The sequence below is a fragment of the Macaca mulatta genome, chromosome 14 (assembly GCF_049350105.2).
Source record: "Macaca mulatta isolate MMU2019108-1 chromosome 14, T2T-MMU8v2.0, whole genome shotgun sequence".
Lineage (NCBI taxonomy): Eukaryota > Metazoa > Chordata > Mammalia > Primates > Cercopithecidae > Macaca > Macaca mulatta.
The window spans coordinates 72,764,959-72,783,580 of NC_133419.1; the positions used below are offsets into that span (position 1 = coordinate 72,764,959).

At 45.4% G+C, this 18,622-nt stretch overlaps 1 protein-coding gene across 6 annotated transcripts in view; it reads right to left on the reverse strand.

Moving 5' to 3' along the window:
* Positions 1-2,588, reverse strand: part of CLPB (ClpB family mitochondrial disaggregase) — a 149,751-nt gene extending 147,163 nt beyond the window's left edge. For 5 of the 6 annotated variants that reach the window (XM_015115134.3, XM_015115132.3, XM_015115133.3 and 2 more), the window contains exon 1: positions 2,132-2,588. In XM_015115134.3, the coding sequence (XP_014970620.1) occupies positions 2,132-2,534 (403 nt within the window). In that variant the 5' untranslated portion in view covers positions 2,535-2,588. 6 annotated transcript variants of the gene reach the window in all.
* Between the last annotated feature and the right edge of the window lie 16,034 nt (positions 2,589-18,622).

Below are 18,622 nucleotides of genomic sequence, written 5' to 3' on the forward strand. Positions count from 1 at the left end.
ATTCTTGCTGGAGATCATAGGCCACAAAGTCCAGTTTGGAACCCCCAGGAACTTCTTAGGCAAGACCTCACCAAATACACTGGACTCAGAACATTCCCTGCTCATGAACCTTCCATGACTCTTCACTGCCTACAGAAGAAATTCCAACACCCTCACCCACCCCACCCCTGACTGGCATCCAAGCCCCACTCCATCTGCTCTCATCTCATTCCAAAGACCTTATCTTCCAACCAAGCTGGCCACTCAGAAAGCCCCTGCTCACACCATGGTGCCCTGAAACTCTAATTTCCATTCCCTGAAGCCTTTGTATGGAATATAATCCAAGTCTCACACATTTACTGAGCACCTACTAAGTTCCAGACACTGTGATGGACAAATGATGTCTAGGTATTAGGGAAAGTTGCTGGTATAACCTGAAAAAACAAAAGAGAAGATACATTTCCTGCTCTCATGGGGCTCACAAAGTCACTCTCCTTTTCATTTCTACTTCATCCTTCAGAACTCAAGTTCGAATTTCCCATCCTCTGGGGTCTCCAACACTTCAGGAAGGCTTTCCTGACCCTACTGGCCCTCTGATCCCCCAACAACACACAGCACCACTCGCCAGCCCTACATTCCAACTGCCTGCACTATCCCCTTGACTGATTTTGTGTTAAGTTAGGACTTTCCACACACCTAGCCTAAAACTAGACGCACAGTGGGTACCCCCAAAAATGCTGGAAGTTACAGGATTACAGCATGCCTAAGCTAGATGCCCTTAGCGTCTATGTCAACACCCTCATTTTGTAGATGAGGAAACAGAAAACCACTGAGGAGACGCAAAAGTCCAAATTCACAATGAGAGTTAGACACAGAACCAAAACAAGATCCCCAGTGTTGTCTCTCCCAGACCAAAGTCCTTCCTTTACAACTGGCCACATCAAACGAATGGAAGTCAAGGCACTCCCCACTCCCCCATTCTTGCTCCAAATTCTCAGAGCTTGGGGTGCACGGAATCTATGGACACCATGCCTCAGTCTGTCTTCTTGATGAATGACTAAGAACCTGAATGGCTGGATTCACATAGGTCATAGGTCTGGCTCTCTGTCCACTCTCTCAGCTGCTGCTTAGCTTCATGGATCCAGATGAGATGCTAATCAGGATCAGCCAGTCCCCCAGCAGTTGCCCTTGGGCCTCCAGGAATCCACCTTCCTTCTCCTACCAACTATCCCACATGGCAAGATCACCTAACAGCATGTGAGACCAGACATAGCAAAATCCTGACACTGACAGACTCAGGCCGCTTAACTCCAAAAGGAATCAAAATAACAGTACTGTAAAAATGTTAAGAAATTATCTTTCACTATATAAATAAATTGGCCAGGAGCGGTGGCTCACACCTGTAATCCCAGCACTTCAGCAGGCCGAGACAGGTGGATCACGAGGTCAAGAGATCGAGACCATCCTGACCAACAGCTAAAAACACAAAAATTAGCTGGGCATGGTGGCGCACGCCTGTAGTCCCAGATACTCGGGAGGCTGAGGCGGGAGAATAGCTTGAACCCGGGAGGCAGAGGTTGCAGTGAGCTGAGATCGCGCCACTGCACTCCAGCCTGGCGACAGAGAGAGACTCCATCTCAAAAATAAATAAATAAATAAATAAATAAATAAATAAAGGTCAAGGTGGCATTAAAACCGAGTCAGGTTCTTCCTGACTCTGGCACGTTTGGTGACGGGGGTTGGCGGGGGGCAGTCTGGCAACTTCTCTAAACCATCTAGAAGTTGCCCTTAAAACACCCCATAGTTTCCGTTTCCTGGAGATCTCAGGAAGGAGGAATTGGACCACGCAGAATATGAGAAACATAAGGGGACCATGCTGTAATATTAGATGTTTAGTCCAAGATCCCCATTGTACAGATGGATAAAATCATGCCCAGAGAGGGGAGGCGGATCTATGATAGGAGATTATACAACTCTGAGGTGATGAGGTCTCTAGGGCAACACCCTGCCCCTGTAACCAGATGATGTCTGAGTCCCTCCAAGACTTAGGCTCTAAAGATCTAAACCTGTAAGTACCTCCCACCCTTCTAAGATACGAAGTTAGGACAATCTTCCCGCCTCTCCCTTCCTCAGATCCAGATCTCATAATCACCCTTGTTGGACGGACTCTTGCTGTAGCAATGAACAACCAGCGCTGTGGCCAGGGCCCACATGCTCAGTCCGGCCCTGTTGGGGACCCCGTTCCAGCTGTCCTGTCCTGGAAGTGTTTCTTCGGGGCCAAGAAGGCGTCCCCAAGTGGCAGCCGCGAGGCATTTGGTATCGAAGCGTCCTCCCTGGCGCCCCCAGGTGGCTGCCCCGCGTCCGGAGAACAAGGCCGGCGATGTTCCAGGGCGCCCCCCGGCGGCTGCCCTCAGCCACTGCGGCTCCCCGAGACTCCCAGTGGTCACATTCGGGCCGGAAGCACCTCCATGGCCCCGGAGCGTTGGGGACCTGAGCAGCCGGAGGAGTAGCCGTGGCGCCAGTGCTTTTCTCCTCAACACCAGGGACCCCAGCATCGTGACAGCTGCTTCGATAACCCCGCGGTGCCGGCCCCTGTGGTGGCCACGTCTAACATGGCTGCCGCGGCGCGTTCGAAGACGCCGCGAACAGGGTGGAGTTGCGCACTACCTCACGGGAGGGGTAGTCCACAGCCCTAAGCCTTTTCCCAGCTGGAGAACAAATAAAATACGCTTCCCAGAAGGCTGTGGGACTACGTCACAATGACTGCAGACTTATAGGAACCCGGGGCATGTTGGGAAATAGAGTTCGGGTGAAGGGGCGTGGCGATTAGAGCTAAAGATTAGAATCCCACGATTTCTTTCCTAGTTTAGTTGAAGCACACGACACAATTTTTTTTTTTTTGAGACGAGTCTCGCTCTGTCGCACAGACTGAAGTGCGGTGGCGCGATATCTGCTCACTACAACCTTCGTCTCCTGTGTTGAAGCAGTTCTCCTACCTCAGCCTCCGGAGTAGCTGGGATTACAGGCGCCCGCCACCACGCCCAGTTAATTTTTGTATTTTTAGTGGAAACGGAGTTTCACCACGTTGGCCAGGCTGGTCTCTTAACTCCTAATCTCAGGCTATCCGCCCGCCTCTGCTTCCCAAAGTGCTGGAATTAGAGGCGTGAGCCACCGCGCCCGGCCCACAATATAATATATATGTATTTTGTTTGTTTTGTTTTGAGACGGAGTCTCGCTCTGTCGCCAGGCTGGAGTGCAGTGGCGCGATCTCGGCTCACTGTAGCCTCCGCCTCCTGGGTTCAAGCGATTCTCCTGCCTAAGCCTCTCGAGTAGCTGGGCGCTCGCCACCACGCCCAGCTAATTTTTGTATTTTAGTAGACACAGGGTTTCATCATGTTGGGCAGGATGATCTTGATCTCCTGACCTCGTGATCCGCTCGCCTTGGCCTCCCAAAGTGCTGAAATTACAGGCGTGAGCCACTGCGCCCGGCCCGAGGCACTCAAATATTTTTTTCAGTGAATGGATTACTCTCACCTTATTAGTGTGGGAGAGTATATGAGCTTTGGCATTCAGGCAGACGTGGATTTTAATTTTGACTCTTGCATTTACATGCGTGACCTTGGATAAACTCCCTTTACCTCTCTGGTAGTTAATTCCTCATTATTGTTGAAGATAATTCCTACCTTCAAGATGATTGCTCGTATTAAATAAGATAATACGTAGGAAGCCCCTAACACTGTCCCTGGCTCACAGTAGGTCTTTAAGAAATGGTAGCGGCCGGGCGCGGTGGCTCAAGCCTGTAATCCCAGCACTTTGGGAGGCCTAGGCGGGCGGATCACGAGGTCAGGAGATCGAGACCATCCTGGCTGACACGGTGAAACCCCGTCTCTACTAAAAAATACAAAAAACTAGCCGGGCGAGGTGGCGGGTGCCTGTAGCCCCAGCTACTCGGGAGGCTGAGGCAGGAGAATGGCGTGAACTCGGGAGGCGGAGCTTGCAGTGAGCTGAGATCTGGCCACTGCACTCCAGCCTGGGCGGCAGAGCGAGACTCCGTCTCAAAAAAATAAATAAATAAATAAATAAATAAATAAATAAATAAATAAAAGAAATTGTAGCTATGATTGTATTCTCTGCTCTGTGTATTCTACACTTCCTCCAGGCAAATACTGAACTTCTCATTTCCACATCCCTTAGTAAGACAGGAATGAATGAACGACTATTATTCTGGGGTTTTTTTGAGACAGGGTCTCACTCTGTTACACAGGCTGGAGTACAGTTGCCACTGCAGCCTCAACCTCCTGGGCTCAAGGGATCATCCCATCACCTCAGCCTTCTGAATAGCTGGGACCATAGCTGGGACCACAGCTGGCACCACTGTGCCTGGCTAATTTTTTGTTATTATTATTACTTGGGTAGAGACTAGGTCTTGCTATGATGCCCAGCCTGGTCTGAACTCCTGGGCTCAAGCAGTCCTCCTGCCTCAGCCTTCTAAAGTGCTGGGATTACAGGCATGAGCCACTGCGCCTGGCTTTAATAACTTTTTTTTTTTTTTTTTTTTGAGATGGAGTTTTGTTCGTTGCCCAGGCTGGAGTGCAATGGTGCGATCTCGGCTCACTGCAACCTCCACCTCCCAGGTTAAAGCGTTTTTCCTGCCTCAGCCTCCTGAGTAGCTGGGATTACAGGCATGCGCCACCACACCTGGCTAATTTCTTTTGTATTTTTAGTAGAGACGGGATTTCTCCATGTTAGTCAGGCTGGTCTCCAAACTCCCAACCTCTGATGATCCACCCGCCTTTGCCTCCCAAAGTGCTGGGATTACAGGTGTGAGCCACCGTGCCTGGCCTTGAATAACTATTTTTAAAGCATTTTTAAGGCCTGGCGCGGTGGCTCACGCCTGTAATCCCAGCACTTTGGGAGGCCGAGGCGGGTGGATCACGAGGTCAGGAGATCGAGACCATCCTGGCTAACACGGTGAAACCCCGTCTCTACTAAAAAACACAAAAAATTAGCCGGGCGCGGCGGCGGGCGCCTGTAGTCCCAGCTACTTGGGAGACTGAGGCAGGAGAATGGCGTGAACTCGGGAGGTGGAGCTTGCAGTGAGCCCAGACCGTGCCACTGCACTCCAGCCTGGGTGACAGACCGAGACTCCATCTCAAAAAACAAAACAAACCATTTTTAAAGCACTCAATAATGAAAGCATTTTGACCTTTCTGTTTTGAGAGATTTTCAGTACATACTATTTTGTTAACCACCTCATTCACTATAGCAACTTCACTTTCCCTGTATTCTTGAAACATTTCTGCCTCCCAACTTAGGGTGGTCACAGCAGGAATATCAGTCTCTGAAAGCTCCCATTACCAGATGCAGAGTTCAAACCCTCTCATTGAAGACACATCCCAGGGCCCTTCAGTTTACTTAGCAATGTATAACTTTCAAAGCACTTCCCCATTGATTCTCTCATTTGATTTTCACAGATACCATCTGCAAGGGGTTCAAGGAAGGGTTTAATTACTATCAGTATTTGGTAGGGATACAGAAAAACTTAAATTATCAATCTCTGAGTGGGGGATGTAGTGAGAAGTATGGAAACACCCATCAGGGTCGTGTGTGCTTGCTCACGTGCCTGTAATCCCAACACTTGGGGCAGGAGTTTGAGACCAGCCTGGGCAACATAGTGAGATCTCAGTCTCTGCAAAAAATACAAAATTAGCCAGGCATGGGGGTGTACACCTATGTAGTTCTAGCTACTCAGGAGGCTGTGGCAGGAGGATCCCCACGCTACTGCACTTCAGTCTAGGCAACAGAGTGAGACCCTGTCTCCAGAAAAAAGAAAAAAGAAATAAAATTAAAAACAAACAAAAAAACCCCACCCATTAGAATCAGCTGGGACTCAGAGTGAATTCCATATGGTCAATAACCAATCCAGGGCCAGGCACAGTGGCTCACGCCTATAATCCCAGCACTTTGGGAGGCTGAGGTGGGAGGATCACTTGAGGTCAGGAATTCAAGACCAGCCTGGGCAACATGGTGAAACCCCCTCTACCAAAGATACAAAAAATCAGCCGGGCGTGGTGGTACGTGCCTATAATCCCAGCTACTCGGGAAGCTGAGGCAGGAGAATAGCTTGAACCCAGGAGGCAGAGGTTGCAGTGAGCCAAGATTACGCCATTGCACTCCAACCTGGGTAACAGGGCGAGCCTCCATCTCAAAAAACAAACACACAAAAAAGTCTTACGTCACATTTTAACAGATTTCAACTCAGGATGGCTTCCTTTTGGTCTGCTCAGAAAGCAAGAATTTATATCAGGTTCCAATTACCCCACCTTGGCCCTAAGCTTCTGTTAGGTTGGGAGACAGAAAACTCCAGTTTTAGTTTGTAATAAGATAACTGGGGGATATCTAAATGGGGTTTAGGAGGAGGCAGAAAGTGAAGAATCAATGCAGTTCCTGTGGTCAGCTACCTCTGGCATGGAGCTGTAGGCCATTTGGTACTACACATTTTAATAAGTTTCTGGGAAAAAACTTTTCCAGAAAAACAAAACAACAACATATGCATACATTTTTAAACAAATAAGTAAAGAGTAACTGGGCTTTTCACTGTTTGAGAAAGAAGTTATAAATAGGGAAAAAAGAAAGCTAAAATGAACCTTGTGGTATTGAATTGGATTCAGATGTATCAGCATAAACTCACGGCTTTAATTTTATTTTTACTTTATTTATTTATTTTTGAGACGGAGTCTTGCTCTGTCACCCAGGCTGGAATGCAGTGGCGCGATCTAGGTCACTGCAACCTCCGTCTCCCAGGTTCAAGTGATTCTCCTGCCTCAGCCTCCTGAGTAGCTGGGATTACAGGGATGTATCACCACCCAGGTAACTTTTGTATTTTTAGTAGAGACAGGGTTTCACCATGTTGGCCAGGCTGGTCTCGAACCAGCCTGATTGGTCTCAATTGGTTATTGACCATGTGGTTTTGCCATGTTGGCCAGGCTGGTCACAAACTCCTGACCTCAAGTGATCTGCCTGTCTCGGCCTCCCAAAGTGCTAGGATTACAGGTTAGAGCCACCATGCCCAGCCATAAAACTCATGGTTTTTAAAAATGGATACAGACAGATCAATACAGAAATATAAATATGTAAGCATGTATGGGTTCGTGTATTACATATATTACCTAGCCTCTGGGAGGGTCTAGAAGCAATTACACCCTAAAAACTGAACACACCTAACACCCAGATGTAAACAGCATTCTCCAATAAACCAGAAACCAGTTACCCTTGGAGAATGGTTGTTTTTAGGACTGGGCAGAGAAAATCCAAAATGTGTCAACATCTTATGTGCCAGGAAGTCAGGAAAGGCTCAAAACCAGATGCAGGCTTGGGAAAAGAACACAGGAGCCAGTGTGAAGGAGTTCATAATGACTTAAGTGGGAACGATTTAACTGAAAAGTAATGGCCGTATGGGGTTTTGATCCACAGAGTAAAACAAACATGATATAAATAATCAAATAAATAAATAGATAAATAGGGGAGGAATGAGGGAAGAGGCAGTTCTTTCTTTTTTTTTGAGACGGAGTCTTGCTCTGTCGCCCAGGCTGGAGTGCAGTGGCGTGATCTCGGCTCACTGCAAGCTCCGCCTCCCAGGTTCACGCCATTCTCCAGCCTCAGCCTCCCAAGTAGCTGGGACTACAGGCACCCGCCACCACGCCCAGCTAATTTTTTGTATTTTTAGTAGAGATGGGGCTTCACCATGTTAGCCAGGATGGTCTTGATCTCCTGACCTCGTGATCCGCCTGCCTCGGCCTCCCAAAGTGCTGGGATTATAGGCTTGAGCCACCGTGCCCAATCCAAGGCAACTCTTTCTTACAGTGGAAGTTCAATCAATAAATGGAGAAGAAAGAGATAAATAGAGAATTACCACTAGGTAAACATTGGAGTAATAAAAATTTCAGGCTGGGCACAGTGACTCATGTAGTAACTCATGCCTGTAATCCCAGCATTTTGGAAGGCCAAGGCAGTAGAGGGAGGATCACTCAAGGCCAGGAGTTCGAGACCAGCCTGGGTGACAAAGTGAGACCCTGTCTATACAAAAATATAAAATAAAAAAATTAGCTGGGCAGGGTGGCACACACCTGTTGTCCCAGCTACTTGGGAGGCTGAGGTGGAGGGACTGCTTAAGCCCAGGCGGTCAAGGCTGCAGTGAGCCTTGATCGCACCGCAGCACTCTAGCCTGGGTGACACAGCAAGACTCTGTCTCTAAAAAAAATAAATAAATAAAAATAAACATTTCAGGTAAGATCCATAAATGATACTAAAATTAGTGGGTGACAAGGAGGAGAAACAGAATTTATATAGTCTCAAAAGTAGTTCCTGCGGCTGGGCGCAGTGGCTCACGCCTGTAATTACAGCACTTTGGGAGGCTGAGGCAGGTGGATCACAAGGTCAGGAGTTCAAGACAAGCCTGGCCAAGATGGTGAAACCCTGTATCTACTAAAAATACAAAAATTAGCCGAGCGTGTTGGCAGGCGCCTGTAATCCCAGCTACTCGAGAGGCTGAGGCAGGAGAATTGCTTGAACCCGGTGGGGTGGAGGTTGCAGTGAGCCAAGATCGCACCACTGCACTCCAGCCTGGGCAACAGAGTGAGACTTCGTGTCAAAAAAAAAAAAAAAAAAAAAGTACTTGCTGCAAGATATATCAACTACAAAAACTTTACAGTGGGGAAAACCTGGAAGACACCAATTTAACTACATGATCAAGGGAAATATCACCAGTAATAAGACATATAGACAACAGACAAAATGAATCCCTTGATATGATGTACTGGGAAGAACACATCATTTTTGTTCATTCTCGTCAAGCATATATAACCTCATTCCAAACATGAGAAAACATCAAACACATACTGAGGGACATTCTACAAATAATTGATTTATATTATTATTTGTATTAGTTTTCTATTGCTGCATAATAAATCACTGTAAACTTAGCAGCTTAAAACAACTGCCATCTAATATCTCACAGTTTCTATGGGTCTGGAGTCTAGCATATTCTAACTATGCTCTGCTCCGGGTCTGAAATCAAGGTGTGGGCCAGCTACATTCACATCTGGAGGCTTGATTAGGGAAAGGTAGTTTTTTCTTGTTTTTTTTTTTTTTTTGAAAAAATAAAAGGGCCTGATTATTTTAAAGGGCTCACCTGATTAGACAAGGCCTATCCAGATAATCTCTCTTTTGATAAGCTAAGTCAACTGACAAGTAATGTTATCACAGGAGTGATATGCCATCACATTCACAGGTTCTGCCTGTACTCAGAGTGTATACAAGGTATGTACATTCAGCGGTGGAAACCTTAAGGATCATCTTGGAATTCTGCCTATCATGGTACTCTTCAAAAGAGTCAAAATCATGAAAGATAAGGAAAGACCGAGGAGCTGTTACAGACTGAGGATTAAGAACAAATAAATACTAAATGCACTGTGTGATCATGGATAGGACCAGGCAACAGAAAAGGGACATTAGTGGGAAAACTGATGACTTTCCAATAAATTCTAAGATTTGGTTAATGATATTGTACAAATGTTAATTTCCTGTTCCTGATCACTGTATTATGGTTATATAAGATGCTCACATTGGGGAAGCGGAGTGGGGGATATAAGAGAACTCTTTGTACGTTTTTGTAACTTTTAAGTATAAAATTAATTCAAAATTTAAAATATTTTAGAAAGAAAATATATGATTTCTCAGAGTCAAAAGATGAGATAGGTAGGGAAAAATTGGGAAGAAATTAACATCTGTTGAGTATCTACTATTCATTTATCTATTGATTAATTCAACAAAATATTTATTGAGCACCTGCTATACCAGGTACCATGTTAGGTGATTTACTGAAGCCAACTCCTTGAAGGTAGGGTCCATGTCTTAATAATTTATGCATCCCATGCACCTTGTACAGTGTCTGGCACAGAGAAGGCACTTATGTTCTTAATTTAATTCTGACAATAACCCCAAGTGGGAATTTTCGCCCATTTTACAGATGGAGAAATTGAGATTCACAGAAATGACTTGTCCATACCACTGGCTCTAGGATGCCAGTGCTGTGTGATTCCCAAGCCTATGCTCCCTCCACCATTTCAGGCTCCCCTTCCATTTTGGTTAGGTATCATTAGGTTCAAAGTTCATTTTGCAGTATAAATTAAGATATAAAATTTGCATTTAAAAAAAAGTAAAATACATGAGTTCTCAAAGAAATTTCATGCTTGCACGGTTGGTACAAGCCCCAGACCCTCTCAAGCTGTTTCACTGAAAACCCTTGAGAACAATTCTTTTTCTTTATTCATTTTTGAGACAGTCTTTACTCTGTCACCCAGGCTGGAGTGCAGTGGTCTGATCTTGGCTCACTGCAACCGCCACCTCCCGTGTTTAAGCAATTCTCATACCTCAGCCTCCCAAGAAGTTGGGATTACAGGCGTGCACCACCACGCCCAACTAATTTTTCAAATTTTAGTAGAGACAGGGTTTCGCCATGTTGGCCAGGCTGGTCTCTTAACTCCTGGCCTCAAGTGAATCACCTGCCTCAGCCTCCCAAAGTGTTAGGATTACAGATGTAAGCCACCATACTCAGCCAACAACAGAAAATTATTGTCAGTTATCAGCAAAAGACACAAATATATAGCATTCCATCAAATATCAAGAGTGACTGATGAACCTTTGTGAGTCAAGGATCTTTTTAAAAACTAGCACTGTGGGCCGCGCACAGTGGCTCACGCCTGGAGTTGTAGACCAGACTGGTCAACATGGTGAAACCACATCTCTACTAAAAATACAAAAATTAGCTGGTCATGATGGTGGGTGCCTGTAATCCCAGCTTCTTGGGAGGCTGAGGCAGGAGAATTGCTTGAACCTGGAAGGTGGAGATTGCAGTGAGCCATCGCACCACTGCACTCCAGCCTGGGTGACAGAGCAAGACTCAGGCTCAAAAAAAAAAAAAAAAAAAAAAAAAGTTAGCACTAGAATTCACTTCCTGGTCAGGTAAGGCGGCTCACACCTGTAATCCTAGCACTTTGGGAGGCTAAGGAGGCTGGATCACATGAGGTCAGGGCTTCGAGACCAGCCTTGCCAACATGGTGAAATCCCATCTCTACTAAAAATACAAAAATTAGCCAGGCATGGTGACACATGCCTGTAATCCCAGCTACTCGGGACGCTGAAGCATAATTGCTTAAACCCAGGAGGTGAAGCATAATTACTTAAACCCAGGAGGTGAGCCAAGATGGCGCCAGTGCACTCCAGCCTGGGTGACAGAGCAAGACTCTGTCTCAAAAAAAAGAAAAAGAAAAAAGGGCTGGGTGTGGTGGCTCACACCTGTAATCCCAGCACTTTCAGAGGCCGAGGTCAGGAGATTGAGACCATCCTGGCTAACATGATGAAACCCCATCTCTACTAAAAACACAAAGAATGAGCTGGACGTGATGTCATGCCCCTGTAATCCTAGATACTCAGGAGACTGAGGCAGGAGAATTGCTTGAACCCAGGAGGCAGAGGTTGCAGTGAGCTGAGATCGTGCCACTACACTCCAGCCTTGGCGACAGAGCAAGACTCCATCTCAAAAAACAAATACAAAAACAAAAAAACCTCACTTTCTGCTGATCCTACTTCATATTGCCATACTGTGTCCAGAATTGGTGGGTTAATTGGTCTCACTGACTTTAAGAATGAAGCCACGGGCCCTCGCGGTGAGTGTTACAACGTTCTTAAAAGATAGTAGTCCGGAGTTTGTTCCTTCAGATGTTCAGATGTATCCACAGTTTCTTCCTTCTGGTGGGTTCGTGGTGAAGGAGTGAAGCTACAGCGTTTGTTCCTTCAGATGTTCAGATGTATCCACAGTTTTTTCCTTCTGATGGGTTCGTGGTGAAAGAGTGAAGCTACAGATCTTTGCGGTGAGCATTACAGCTCTTAAATACCAGGTGGACCCACAGAGTGAGCAGCAGCAAGACTTACTGCAAAGACCGAAAGACCACCATCGCCACAGGCTGGAATGGGACCCAAGCGGATTGGGCTGGTTGGCTAGGCCAGCCTGCTTTTATTGCCTTATCTGGCCCCACCCACATCCTGCTGATTGGTCTGTTTTACAGAGAGCTGATTGGTCCATTTTACAGAGAGCTGATTAGTCCATTTTGACAGAGCACTAGACAGAAAAGTTCTCCAAATCCCCACTAGGTTAGCTAGGTATGGAGTACTCATTGGTGTATGTACAAACCCTGAGCTATACATAAGAGTGCTGATTGGTGCGTTTACAATTCCTTAGCTAGACATAAAGGTTCTCACTATACTCAGGAGCCCAAATGACTTCACCCAGTGGATCCCACACGGGGGATGCAGGTGGAGCTGCCCTGCCAGTCCCCAGCCACGCCTGCACTCCTCAGCCCTTGGGCGGTTGATGGGACCAGGAACGGAGCGGGGGCGGCGCCCCTCAGAGAGTCTCGGGCCTCGCGGGAGACCATTGTGGAGGGGGTGGCTTGGGCATGGCGGGCTGCAGGTCTCGATCACTGCCCGGCGGGAAGGCGCCCAAGCGAGAATTCCAGCGCAGTGCATGCGAGCCAGGCAGTGCTAGGGGACCCAGTGCAACTTCCGCAGCTGGTGGCCCGGGTGCTAAGCCCCTCACTGCCCTAGGCCGGCGGCCCCAACCAGCCCCTCCGAGTGCGGCGCCCGCTGAGCCCGCGCCCGCCGGAGCCCATGCTGTCCTGTGAGCACAGGGCGCAGACCCGGTTCCCACCCGCGCCTCTCCCTCCACAGCTCCCCGCAAGCAGAGGGAGCCAGCTCTGGCCTCGGCCAGCCCAGAAAGGAGCTCCCACAGTGCAGTGACAGGCTGCAGGGCTCCTCAAGTGCCGCCAGAGTGGATGCAGAGGCGCGGCGGCGCGGAGAGGGAGGACTGCTAGCACATTGTCACCTCTCAATACCACTGTCTTCAGGTCCACTGTTCTACAATTCTTCTTTGGAATAACTAAGACAAAATAATTATTGATAACAGGAAATTTTATTAAGTATTTTCTATGTTCCAGCCACTGTGCTGAGTAAATGAACCATGTCAATTATCTATATAAATGATCAGATAAGTTGCTCCCAGGTTGAGTGTGCATGTATTTCCACGTGATCTCTCCAGTCAATGAAGGCACAATCTCTCAGTGACAGCAGGTAAACCACATCAGAGAAATCTTGGAGAAACTAATCTAAGCATTTTTCAAAAATGGAAGTTAATAGCTACTGAATACTGAGCATATATTCTGAGTCTGGCATTGTGCTAACAAGCACTTTACATGAATAAACTCACAATCTCTACATTAACCCAAGATAGATACTGGTAGCATCACACGCTTACGAGAGTCAGAGGCCAAAGTCTTAGCCATTATGTGTGCGGAATTGGTGGGTTCTTGGTCTCACTGACTTCAACAATGAAGCTGCGGACCCTCGCAGTGACTGTTACCGTTCTTAAAGATGCTGTGTCCGGGGTTTGTTCCTTCAGATATTCAGATGGGTCTGGAGCTTCTTCCTTCTGGTGGGTTCATGGTCTCACTGTCAGCAGTGAAGCTGCAAACCTTCATGATGAGTGTTACAGCTCTTAAAGGCAGGGCGTCTGGAGTTGTTTGTTTTTCCCAGTGGGTTCGTGGTCTCGCTGGCTTCAAGAGTGAACCTGCAGACCGTCGTAGCGAGTGTTACAGCTCATAAAAACAGCGTGGACCCAAGGAGTGAACAACAGCAAGACTTACTGCAAACAGTAAAAGAACAAAGCTTCCACAGTGTGAAAGAGGATCAGAGCCGGTTGCCACTGCTGGCTTGGGCAGCCTGCTTTTATTCCCTTATCTGGCCCCACCCACATCCTGCTGATTGGTCCATTTTACAGAGAGATTGGTCTATTTTACAGAGAGCTGATTGGTCCGTTTTGACCGAGTGCTGATTAGTGCGTTTACAATCCTTGAACTAGACGGAGTCACAGAGTGTTAGCTAGATACAGAGTACCAATTGGTATATTTACAAACCTTGAGCTAGACACAGAGTGCTGACTGGGGCATTTGCAATCCTTGAGCTAGACACAGAGTCACAGAGTGCTAGTCCTCCAAGTCTCTACTAGGTTAGCTAGATACAGAGTACCAAATGGTGTATTCACAAACCCTGAGCTAGACACAGAGTGCTGATTGGTGTATTTACAAACCCTGAGCTAGACACAGAGTGCTGATTGGTGCACATACAATCCTCTGGCTAGATATAAAAGTTCTCCAAGTCCCCATCCGGTTCAGGAACCCAGCTGGCTTCACCCAGTGGATTCTGCACCCAGGCTGCAGGGGGAGCTGCACGCCTCAGTCCTTGGGCTGTTGATGGGACCCGGCTCCACAGAGTAGCGCCCGTCGGAGAGGCTCAGGCCCACCGCAGGGGGAGGAGCTCAGACATGGTGCACTGTAGGTCCCGAGTCCTGCCCCTCCGGGAGGCAGCTAAGGCCCAGCCAGAATTTGAGTGCAGCGCCAGCGGGCAGGCACTGCTGGGGGACCTGGTGCAACCTCCACAGCTGCTGGCCCGGGTGCTAAGCCTCTCACTGCCCTGGGCCGGCGGTGCCAGCTGGCCGCTCCATGTGCGGGGCCTGCGGAGCCCGCTCCTGCACTGGCCCCTGCCTCCGCGGAACTCGAACTGGCCAGCGAGCGCCGTGTGCAGCCCTGGTTCCCACCCGCGCTTCTCCCTCCACACCTCCCCACAAGCAGAGGGAGGCAGCTTTGGCCTCAGCCAGCCCAGAGAGGGGCTCCTACGCGTGGCGGGCTTAAGGGCTCCTCAAGCACCGCCAGAGTGGACGACAAGGCCGAGGAGGCACTGAGAGTGGGGGCTGCTAGCACATTGTCACCTCTCAATTACACAACGTTTCCTAATGAAGGAGTGTGTGTGTGTGTGTGTGTGTAAAGTCTTCTGCATTACTTTTTCTCAAAAATATTGAACACTTTCCTTATTCACAAATAGAAGATAGTAAATACAATCTTTTACTGATGATCCAAGATTATTGCTATCCTAATTGATTTTTATGTGATAGATGTAGAACTCTTAAACACTAACTCAAATCATGCTCTGAAAATAAGCAAATCTCTTAATAGCCTCCTTTTCTTGTCATCTGTTTCTTTCCCATAGAATTGAAGCGTAGCATGTGGCCTCTGGACGGGGTAATATGGCTTCTTATTACATTAAAGATAAGGATTTAGTTTGTGATAAATCTGGCACTTTATGTAAGTGGGGAAAATATGAATTATTTAATAAACAGTGTTGGGATAACTGGGTGATCAACTGGGGAAAAAATAAATTAGATTTCTATCTTACCCCTTCACCGAAATAAATGCCATCTGAATCAAAAGACTTAAAAGTGAAAAAGAAACAACATGCCAGAAGAAAACATGAAGTGATTTTTCAAAATAGCTTTGGAGTAGGGAAGCTTTCTAAGCACGACACAAAACTCAGACCCGCAATAGAAAAGACTGATGTATTTGACTCTTCAAGTAATTATTCTGATTGAAAAATACCATGAACAATAAAAAATGTAAATGATAATCTGGGAAGAATATATTCACACCACAAATTGGAGGGCTAAGTAACACAGAGAACTCATAAAATATCAAAAAGACCTACAATGGAATAAGCAAGGCAATGCCTCTGCTAGCTTATGCAGTGCCACTGGGAAAAGTAAAGAAAACAGACACCTCAGAATGAATTAGAAAAAGGGGCTCCTAGGCCTCCTAGGCAGTGTACATGTCCCAGGGAGCAGTGTGCTGCTACACTGCAGCCTCCACTTCTATTGGTTTAGGCTTGTGAGCGGCACACCAACTGCATATCCAAATGTAGCTGCTTGGGCAAAGGACTTGACCCAAGACCTCATGAGAAATGAAATATAAATCATATTTAAATATATGAAAATATGTTCAATACACCCATGAGAAGAAACATACAAATTAAAACTATAGTGATCCATATCTTACAGCATATACAAAAATGAACTCAAAACAAATTGTCCTAAATGTAAAACCTAAGACTCCAAAATTTCTTAAAGAAAACATAGGAGGAAATCTTTGTGACTTTGGATAAAGCAGATTTCTTAAATATAACATGAAAAACACAATGCATAAAAGAAAAAAAAGATCAATTTGACTTCATCAAAATTAGGAACTTTTGCTCCTCAAAAGCCACTTTTAAGAGAATGGATAAGCTGTAGAGTGGAGGAAATATTAGCAATTTGCAATTATATATCCAGTGAGGGACTTACACCCAGAATATGAAAATAATTCTCAAAACTCAATAAGAAAACTACCCAATTTTTATATTGGAAAAAAGATTTGAAGAGATAACTTCTCACTGTCAAATAAGAACACTAAAAAAAAAAACCCTCAATATCATTGCTCTTTAGATCGATAAAAATTGAAACCATGAATTATATATCTATTAAAATGTCTGACTGGCCATACCACATGAGGATGTGGAGCAACTGGAACTCTCATATACTGCTGAAGGGGAATGTGAAATGGTACAATCCCTTTTGAAAACAATTTGACAGTTTGTTTAGAGGTTAAACAAGCACATACCATATGATCCAGCCATTCCAACTTCTAGGTTTATTAGCCAAGAAGAACAAAAACATATGTTCACACAAAGACTTGTACATGAATGTTCATAGCAACTTTGTAAAAGCTGCAAACTAAAAATATTACCAAAACACCAGGGCTTTGGTCTAGGTCCAGGGAGGGTCCTGCTCCTCCCCATATACCAGAGGTTTGGTCTAGGTCAAGGGTTTGGTCTAGGTCAGGGGTTTGGCTTTCATCAGGGGTTTGGTCTAGGTTTGGGGTGGGGCCTACTGCTCCCCTTTCTCGGTGCTACAGCCTAGGAGATGGGAGCTCAGTCTCAAATTCACCTCCCTGACTGACTAAAACTAGAGGTTTATACATCAGGGAAGAAATGTAACTATGTGTAAGAAAACAGGAACTAGGGAGGGGCAAAGAAAGCAATCATAATGAATGAGGGGTTGTCATCCGGTGCTGTGATCCGGTGAGTTTCAGTTCTTTGATACTTTTTCCAGAGGCCTGAAGGTTGTTTGCTGAGGAAGGAACTCAGATAAAACAAATACAAATTTCAAGCTTTAAGATCAGGAGGGTGAATTTCTATGTTTATCAAAAAGAATCATCTTTGGGACTATTGGATTGGTTTCAAAAACAACCTAAATGTCTATCAATACATGAAAGGATAAACAAATTGTGAGATATCCATAGGATGGAATGTGACTCAGCAATAAAAAGGAACTATTGATATGTGCAATGACATAGATGAACCTCAAGATATTAATGCTGAATGAAGCAAGTCAGTTCCACAAATAAATAAGCAAGCAAGCAAACACAGACTAAACATTGTATTATCCAATTTTATAAGATTCTAGAAAATAAAAGCAAATACAGTATATAGTAACATAAAGCAGAACAGTGATTGTATGGGGATGATAGGATTACAAGGGTAGTGGGAGGAAGGGTCTAAAAAGGGGCACAAGAAACTTTTGCGGGTGATGGATATAGTCATTATCTTGATTGTGGTGATGGTTTCACAGGGTACATATGTCAAAATTCATTAAATTTACACTTTAAACATGAAATTTATTGTATGTCAGTTATACTTCAATAAAGCTGTTTCAAAAAGCTACAATGAGATATAGTTCATCTCAGATTGGCATATATATTACATGTATTATTATGTAATATATATATAAAAAACTGTGTGGCAAGTTTGTGAAGAAAAAGACTCATATTTTTGGTGGAAATGTAAATAGGTACAACTTAAATGGAGGGCTACTTGACAATATGAAAATATTGGAATTTAAATCTAGATATACTTGCAGGTGTATAAAATGAGAAATGTTTTGGGATATTTGTAAGAGAAAGAGATGAGAATCAATCAATGTCCATCACTAGGACATTCGTCAAATACATTAAAGCTAAACAATGGAATATTTGTTTAAACAGGGTAACACTGTTTTAATATGGAATGCACTGAGATATTTTAGGTACAAAAAAAATTCAAGGCACAGAACAACTGTATACAACCACTGCTGTTATTTGAAACATATATCTACCTATAAGGTTCTATACCTGGGATATCTCTGGAAGGATATCCATCCTATGTGTATAATAAAAATTGTTGCCCAATGGTTGGGCAAAGTGGGGCTGGAGGATAAGGGACAGAAGTAGGGAGGAAAGAAGAGTTTACTTTTCATTGTATACTTGAATTGTGTTCTATATGTACGTATTACATATTCAATCCAATCAACCAATCCCTATTATTTCTATATCAATATTAACTTTACTTCTGGCATCAGGAAGAGGGAGTGCTTTTAATTTCCTCCAGACTGACACATTTTTTCTCAAGTAGAGACACTGACATCTTGTGGGCTTTTGGGATAATGCAGTGAAATAGCATTAAAAATCAGCATATTCACCATTCCATTCCATTCTACTCCACTCCACTCCACTCCTCTCAACAAATTATTTGGCATTCAATACCTACGCTGGGCTTTTGTCCAACTCTCCAAAGCTTACAAAGTTTCAGTAATATTCAGCCTCATTTATTGAGCACCTGTAAGGCACTGGAT